This window comes from Pocillopora verrucosa, chromosome 11, assembly GCF_036669915.1.
Source record: "Pocillopora verrucosa isolate sample1 chromosome 11, ASM3666991v2, whole genome shotgun sequence".
NCBI classification, from domain to species: domain Eukaryota; kingdom Metazoa; phylum Cnidaria; class Anthozoa; order Scleractinia; family Pocilloporidae; genus Pocillopora; species Pocillopora verrucosa.
Genome location: NC_089322.1, coordinates 4,659,945 through 4,668,726, shown reverse-complemented (window position 1 = coordinate 4,668,726; position 8,782 = coordinate 4,659,945). Strand labels below are relative to the sequence as shown.

The 8,782-nt window shown below is 37.8% G+C and overlaps 1 protein-coding gene across 1 annotated transcript; it reads right to left on the bottom strand.

Moving 5' to 3' along the window:
- LOC136277039 (uncharacterized) lies at nt 1-1,460 on the bottom strand. Its single transcript, XM_066158655.1, has 2 exons — nt 1,347-1,460; nt 1-695 (listed from the first exon to the last, which is right to left on the bottom strand). The coding sequence occupies exons 1-2, from the start codon at nt 1,402-1,404 to the stop codon at nt 1-3; spliced, it is 753 nt and encodes a 250-aa protein (XP_066014752.1). The 5' UTR covers nt 1,405-1,460.
- Nucleotides 1,461-8,782: the final 7,322 nt, after the last annotated feature.

The following is an 8,782-nucleotide window of genomic DNA, read 5'->3' as shown; positions in this document are numbered from 1 at the left end:
CTACTCAGCTCGAATATAAATGTTACCGTGTGGATCAAGAACATTTTTCTTTTGGTTTGGCCTATTTTTTCCACAAGGATCATGGGTAGGCCAATATTTGCACGTGTAACTATTGAAATAATAAAAGGAGCTGTTCCAGCGCCCACTCGAATGGAACATTGGTCCATAGTTGATATATGGTGAAAACTTGGAAGGCGCCGAAGCTGATGCTCTTGGGTCAGCCACGTATTTGGTGATTGTACAGTTGACGTCACCTTTCTGCCAATCAACCAGGCTGCCATCTGCCGGATGACACAACAGCCAGTTGTTTATGTCGCTTTTGATGAGGATCTGTCTACCGAGTGTTTTCCAGAGTGAGAAGTTCATGGCATTGTAGTCTGTGTCATTTAATGGAGAAATTGTGGAGATTGGAACATTCCCTTCATTTTTGACCGGCCAATTTGGCCTAGGAGTGATCGCATTTGAATCATCGTTAAAATGAGTGTAGTTAGTAAAGGAATAGCTCCATACTAATGTCCAGCCCCCTCCATTCGTATCCATGTCACAGTAAGCCTTGAAAGCGTTGGCCTTGGATCCACCATCAGGATCGATCCAATAAACACCAGTGGACGTTGCAGGAGACTGTTTGAGGAGAGTCTGGCATGAGGTTACTGCTGAGTGCTGGTTAGAACCAGCGGGTAGAGAAGTGTTTTGCTCTATAGCCATAAAGTTGAAAATTGAAAGTGAGTCTAGTAAAGTATCTTTTGCGTGTGCTGAAGCCTTGTAAGGGAAAATAGAGCTGGCGACCTAAATTCAGTCACGAACATCAAACAAGAACCAATATTATGTTACTGAGCAATTTAAAAGGATCTAGACTTACACACCGGCCCAATGTTTTTTGGCATGCGTTCTAACTTGGATTTTTTCTTTCCTTTTTTTTTTTTTTTTTAATTCCGTTGAGCTGTTTCAGACAATTAGGATTCAAACTCAATCATTTCCTCAATATTAACCTCGTAAATAAATGATCCAATAGGTGAACGAACGACTACTAGGACATTCGAAACCTTTCTATGTAGCTGTGTAAGTGTCCCAATTTTTGTGTTTTATTTTAATGACAATAGAAAATAAGGAAAAAGTATTCAGCGCAAAAAAAAAAACAACTAAAATTGGCAGCAATAGGCCAGGAGGGATAATGGAAGAGGGAAGAACATGGAGGACACCAAAACGTGGTGGAAATGAAGAAATTGAAAATTATAAAAGATCCAAGTTTATCTTGGTGCATCAAGATTTATCCAATAGCTATGGGTAGTAATTTACATTAGCGCTCGGGTTACTTACGTTAATAATACTGAATTCGTAACTCTCACCTCGGGGTGAATCAGCTCTTTCAGCAAGGTGAACCTGAATTGGAGTTAAACAAGACATTTATAGTTAGTATCCGTACTTTGTGTCATGCGCATATGTACGAAATTGTTGAAGGTTCACCGGGCGACTGTGGTCTTATTTCAGTTGTTGGTGGCTTCTGCTTAAAACTGAACGTTTCATAAAGTTTTATATTATGATCTTGATGCTAAGACGAGCTTCTGTGGGTCTTGTCGTCTTAACTTTTTCTTATAAGGTCTCATCTCAACTCATTCGCGTCCCTCCACAAAGGTCCTCTCATGTTTCAGCTTTTTTCCTGCTAAAGCGCAAATTACTTTAAACGTCCGACCAAGTCTCTTACGTAGATCTGATGAGCTAAGTCAAAAAGTTTGCGGTGTTCTTGTTTTATAAAATGATCATAGTAGTTATCATTATCGTTGTCAAAAAATCTCCGTACTGCAGCTAGGAAAGAGGATTAAGGCCATTCCGCACTAGCGAAAAAATTGTTTATTTTGGCAATTGTTTAATTTGGCAAATCATCATAAACATTTTACAAGCGCAGATTGGGGGTGAAACCCCTTGGCAAACTATGCTGGCTGGTCTGATGAATAGATCGGCCGCTGACGGAATTTGACGGCTTTAAAATTTTTAGTGCGGATGTAGCAGACGAAACAAAATTTGTCCTTTTATTTTAACGGTACTAGTTTTTTCTGCTAGTACGAACTTGTTCGTGATAAGGTGTACATTATCGGATGGTGTCACCGAAAAAAATGCCATGTCATCAATGCCAAATATCTTTGTTAGATAGAAAGAGCCATCTCGCTTTAATAGCCGCTCAGTTGCTGAACTTGTTTGCATTTCGCCGCCAAGAAGGTAACAAAGTCCTGGGTTTTCCAGAAAGTTTGCACTTCAGCACGAAGCTTGTCTCGCACACAAAACCGAACAGGAAAGCAAAGAATCAGTTTCTCCAGACCAAAAGAGGCTTTCTTCTCTGTAGCTGGAAAAAAGTATTTTCTTTGATTTGAAAGAAAACGCCATTTTCGGCTCCTTCAGTTGTCTTTGCCGCCGAGAACAAGACGACTAAAAATAGGTACTCGACCTGCGGAAACATCTGTCGAGAGAATCTTAGGACAAACTTATGATTAGTAAATGTATGGATCATATAAATTACCTGCCTTCAGACAAAATTGTCTGACAAGACAGAAAGGGAGAGAAATTTTAACCCACCCTTTGATTTTAACAAAAACAGCGCGCGACACGCTCAAACCTTTGTGTATAAGTTTGCACCGTTAGTACCAATTGTAAATTTATTATTGATTCCGTGATCTTCGTCTGAATTGTATTTGTCTATTTAAGTATAATAATACAGCTTTGACCTTTTGTTTTCTTAGCGATAAGTTTCCAATTACCCCACAACTCTATTTTGACATTTAAATGAAAACAAAAGTCCTGCAGGTTTATAATGCAATTATCACGATATCTAGGTAAACAGAATATGGAAATACCGGAAAGGTTGCGATAAGCTCTTTTATGAAACAGTTCAGCGAAGAAGAAAATAATTTAAAATGCAAATTTAAAAACAAAAAGAATTGGTGGGAGATAAAATTAAAACTGGAGATGAAAACACATCTTTTTTGTTTGAAACACCTGGCAAAGAAAAAGTACTTTTTTGAGTGCAAATGAAAAAGTAGGGCCTGCTTTTGTAGAGATGATTTAATGTTATTTGTTAACCAGTCCTTTCAACCTGATATTTTTCCTTTTATTTATTACATTTATTACATATATTAATACATGTTTGATAATTTTTTCAAGATCGAACAATCATTTTTCACTTGGTTGAGCTCGACTCTCCACTAGCATCACGTGTAAGCCAATGATCTCCAGGGCAACTATCCAATTGATAGCAAGACCCGCTTCAGCGCATGCTCCAAGAGAATAACGGTCCATAGCCTTAGGATTTATTGGATGAAATTTTAAAGCAGTAAAGAAGAAAAAGTAACTTTGCATAAAATTCCCTTAGCAAATAATGATTCCGTGATCTTCGCTTGACCGTTCTATTTTTCTATTTGGATACAGCAATACAGCTTTGACATTTTGTTTTCTTAACAACACGTTTCCAATTACTCCACAACTCTATTTTGACATTTTAAATGAAATGCACAAGTCTTGCAGGTTTATAATGCAATTATCATGACTTTTAGGTAAACAGAATATGGAAATACCGGAAGGCTGAAAAAAAGAAAATTGGTAAGAGACAAAATTAAAACTGATCATGAAAACACAGCCTTTTGTATTAAACACCTGGCAAAGAGGAGTTACTTTCCTGAATGGAAATTAAATAGCAAGGCTTGCATAATTCAGCGAGAGAATTGGATCATTTACAAGTTTGATGATGTTGCAGATTGTTGGCTACAGTTATAAAACGTGCTAAAAAGGGCTGGCTAAATGTACAGATACCAAATAGTGCCGAGAATTTGCTAGAAAAATGAAAGGATCCCTCCCTGTGATTTTTAATGATTTTTTTTTTGCTTTTCGTTCGGCTTTTTTTTCTTGATGTCTTTTGTTTGTTTAATAAAGTCTGATAAAGTAGAAACAATAACATCGCAAAAATTTTTAAAAATTAAATATACAGTCCGAAAAACAAGGATTTTGCCCTAGGGAACAGCGGCAAGTATATTGATTAAATTGTAACGTTCTGTCAGAATATTCGCGGAGGAGAGTCAAGTGGTAATTTTGTGATACGAGAAAAATCTTAGGTTCGTCAATGAATGATTTGAATATGAGGAAGCGAGAATCTACAGTGACCTGCCTTAAAGATCGCGATCAATCCCTATTACGAAAAGGTTTACGCTGTTGACAAGACCAGACAACGTTTTATTTACATAAAATCAATTTAATCAAATTATAATAATTATTTTATTTGATAGTATTTTCAAGGACATGTACTATCTTGTTATTGCTGATTTATTAAAAAATAATCAGTGGTTGGGCATTCTCTGTGTCTTTGCCAGCTGTTTTAGCAAGAAAAAGTAATCAAGTTATATGAATTCGTTTCACTTGAATTTTCCTTATGACTGTTTTGTATACCCTTCCCTGAGTAAATGTGCTATAAGAAATATAAGTCTAACGGAAACAGGTGCTCATCACAGAGCAACTAACTTTCATAAACTAATTTAACAAATGAAATGCTCCTTGATCATGGACAGGCCAGTTACGCCCTGTGGAACCGTTAAAATAATAGTACTGGTTGACGGTTTAGAAAATCGGTCCACAGCTTACTATCCGTTCAAAAAATGAGGATGCCGGCGTATCTTTGCACGTGTCAGTCACGTGATTGATGACCTGACAGTTGATGTCAGCCAATTTTGCAGGTGGTTTAACCAATTCTCTTTCTCCGTGGGGTTAAAACTGAACGGCACAGCAAGAAAGAGTCTAAAGGAAGGACTATAAAAAGAATTGGCTGCCAATTAACTGTCAATTAGGGGGATCATAGGAACATTCCAGAGCCTTATTAGGGATCCAATGAATTTTATCGTCAATCAACCAAACATCTTCTCACCCCCGGCGATAGTAATGACTGGCGTCTTAAGGATACATTAATCACAGTGCATTACATCTTTATTAACTTCCGCCGCTTTTCATTCGATCCCTTCATACTGAAGTCAAAATTTTAACTACTACTTTCCCAACTTTATTTACAACACTATACGTTACTAAGTGTACATAAAATGTCCTTAAATAATATTACATATCCTTATCTCACTTTTCAAGACTAACATTATCGCCAGTACTTACTTTGCTTAAAATGCCAACAAATGAACACAGCGAACATTCCATTTCACCCCTTACTACCACAACACTTTTTACGGTACTACCACTGTTTAGGCTGGTCGATGCACTGCCTAGCCTGGGTTCCATCCGAGTCATCTAAGTTTAGAGCATGCGCAGAGGTGGCCTCTTCAAATGATGCCACAAGGCCACATAGTTAAAACCTCTCTCTTTCGGGTTGTTAGTTTTTATTCAGTTATTGGACTTAACGATGTGTATCACCGGTTCCTGATTATGTGTACACCGGAATATCTATTAAGAATTTTTCCTCAACGCCTTCACGAAAGGAATTTCGCCTTAGGATTGGTTTATACCTAGATTTTACATGCTTTTGCATGATTGCATAATATTGCCTCTCCCTCCCCACTCCCTACTTTCTTCTTATTTCTAGCTGTTCACTTTTGTTTCAAGGTAATTAGAGTCTTTTTCGGTTTCTCTTAGAGTCTCAAGTTACGGGGAATCGTCTGTAAACAAACAGAGCAATCGTGGATAAATATCGACACCCAATTGAAAAGTGCTCTAAAAAAAGGAATCCAGGTGGACAATCAATTGATTTATATGATGAACCTAGCGAACACTTCGCTCGTGTTCGTCTAACCCTTGAAAATGCCTAAAGCGTCAGATTTAATATTAGGTGCAAAATTCTTACTTTTCGCTGCTATAAGCATATCAGAATTTGATGCAAGATAGAATAAGACCGCTAATCATTTCATCGATTCTTATCACTTGTTTGCTAGGTAGTTTATTGATATGAACGAAGAAAGTAATCAGCCTTCGTCATATATGTGAGAATTTATTTGTTACAGTCTGCCTTGGCTATAAGCCTCGAATAAGAATATTACCATGTGGAGTTACAACATTTCTCATTTGGTTGGGCGAATTTGTTCCGGAACGATCATGGGTAGGAAAATGGTTCATGGTTGAGCCATCATAATAGTAGTACACGGTGTTCCACGGCCCACTCATGGAGAACAATGGTCCATAGCTTTGGGGCGACTTGTTTGGAAAAAAAAGGGAGGGAACCAACGTGTTACTCGGATCATCCGGCACCTGTTTAATTATCGTACAGTTGACGTCACCTTCCTGCCAATCAACCAAGGTGCCACTTCCCGGATGACACACCAGCCAATTGTTTATGTTGCTTTTGATGAGGACCTGTCTGCCGAGTTGCCTCCAGAGTGAAAAGTTCATGGCGTTGTAGTCTGTTTCATTAAATGGAGGAGTTGTGGAGATAGGAACATCCGTTTGAGATCTCACCGGCCAATTTGGCCTCGGAGTGATCGCATTTGATTTACGCCTAAAATGACTGTAGTTAGTGAATGAATAACTCCATACAAGAGTCCAACCTCCTCCATCAGTCTCCATGTCACAGTAAGCCTTGAAAAGATTGGCCTGAGATCCACCACTTGGATTAATCCAATAGACGCCCGAAGAGGAAGTGGGATATTTCCTGAGGAGAGTCTGGCACGAGTGTCCTATTGAATGCTGGCTTGAACCAGAGTGCAAAGGAGTGGTTTGACCTATAGTGTCCCAGAAATTTAGAGAGAGGATGACAAGATGTTTAATGATTAAAACTGGGTTTCATAAATATTTCCTAATGGTGCCGCGTCGGTGGGAGAGTATAACAGGGTAATTTGGTATTATCAACTAAATTGATAACGTAAATTGGCCACTGTATAGAGTTTGAAAGCTGACGTTGCGAGCGTTAGCCCTTCGTCAGAGTGATTGGAACTGGCTGTGAAACTCTACGGTGGCCAATTTACGGTATTAACTCAGTTGATAATGCGAAATGATAGTTTACATCAGTGTTATAGTTACCAATTCAAACAATTTGCGTCTCAGTCTTACCCTGGGATGAGCCGAATTTTCTTGGTAGGTCAACCTGTATTAGCGTTACACAAAACATCTCAATTAACATCCATACTTCAAGCCATGTGCATCTTTAAGGAATTCCTAAAGGCCCATTGGCACACAGTGTATCTTTACACTTTTGGCTTTTAACCGAGCGTTTTATGGGTGTTTGAATAGAGAAACTGATATTGAATGAACTTCGTTTGATCATGCTGTCCCTCGTTTCGTTTATGAAAAACACCGTATTAATTGCAAATTTGCTGATTCTTTGATCTTTGTCTTAAAGTGTATTTTTCTGTTTGAATAGTGCAATATAGCTTTGACATTTTGTTTTCTAACAATACATTTTCAATTACTCCACAACTCTATTGTGAAATTTAAATGAAAAACGTAAGTCTTGCAGGTTTATAATGCAATCATCAGTTCAAAATGACTAAAATGAAACACGCATGATTCCCTGTTACTCTGAGTTTCGTGCTTACGCACTCGTCAGACAGATTTAATTCTGTCTGACGAGTGCGTAAGCACGAAGCTCAGAGTAACAGGGAATCATGCGTGTTTCATTTTAGTCATTTTAAACTGTATGTACACTCGTGTCTATTGAGCACTTTCCAAAAGCATTTACTACTATTTCCCACAATTAATGCAAACATCATAACGTCTAGACAAACAATGTGGAAACACCGAAAAGGCTACAATGTGCTATTTCATCTAAAAAGGAGGAAGCCATTAAATCTAGATTATAACTTCTATTATATTAGATATCTGGCATGGAATAATTGCTTTTTGAGTGCAAACTTTGAGAATGAAAAGCTTAATTTCTGTCTGGCTAAATCTGAGTCACCATCAGACCTCGTCTCAGAGGCAGAAATTTTGAAGATTTAAGTCAAATTAACAGAATATATTCGCAAAAGAACTCGAAATTTCGTTTACCATATTAAAATACATTCAAACATCATCGGCTACTCATTAAGTAATCTTTTCAATCTAATGCTTTACTTTAAATTTATTTGTTGCATCTATTAAATTTAGTAATATATATTTAATGACTTTTTCAAGCTCGAACTAAAATGTCTCTCACGCATCTTTCTAACTTTGATCCCTTAAATTCGCTTTGTGTGCCGGTGTCAGATGTGTAATATTTACTTACCTTGGGTGTTCTATGTTTTCTCGATAGTGTCATTAAGCCTTTTGGTACAAGACACAAGTCAGTTTAGACTCGTAATAAAGCAACTAATCCTAGCTGCTTATTACGCTGGATGACGAACCTACATACCCTTTGATTCATAACCTTTGTAAGGCCCGAAAAGATTACCAAACCCTTTTGGGCAGGGCAAACTCTTTTAGGTTAAATGTAGAGGCGCTCAAGTCTACAGCTGTTGAGTAGAAAAGTAGAGATGGTAAGTTTTGAGCTCGGTGAAGAATTAAGAAAGATGTTTTTTCGTCTTGTCACGAGCGTGGGACAAAGAAGCAACTTAGTAGACTGAGGTTTACATCTCAAATTATAGTTCTAAACATGTTTAATGGAGTGATTGCGTAATAGATATCCTGTACAGATTAACATCAATTTTAACGTTTAGAGTTGTAACTGTAATGTCTTTCAGAAAGCTATTTTTTGTGTGGCGTAATACTTTTTTTATTGCGTTAAGAATTGGCGCATGTTTTCTGTAGAGTGTTCCGCAAAGTAGGTGGTCTCGCTCGCGCTCATCTCATAAGAGCGAATCAAGCGTGAACCTTCAGCTTCCAGAATCTGATCCGAAAT

Bases quoted from the DNA above. Each gene is read 5' to 3' on its own strand.
- LOC136277039 (XM_066158655.1), bottom strand. From the start codon at position 1,404: ATGTCTTGTTTAACTCCAATTCAGGTTCACCTTGCTGAAAGAGCTGAT. The intron at 696-1,346 runs GTGAGAGTTACG...TTATGGCTATAG, and splicing joins AAGAGCTGATTCACCCCGAG to AGCAAAACACTTCTCTACCC.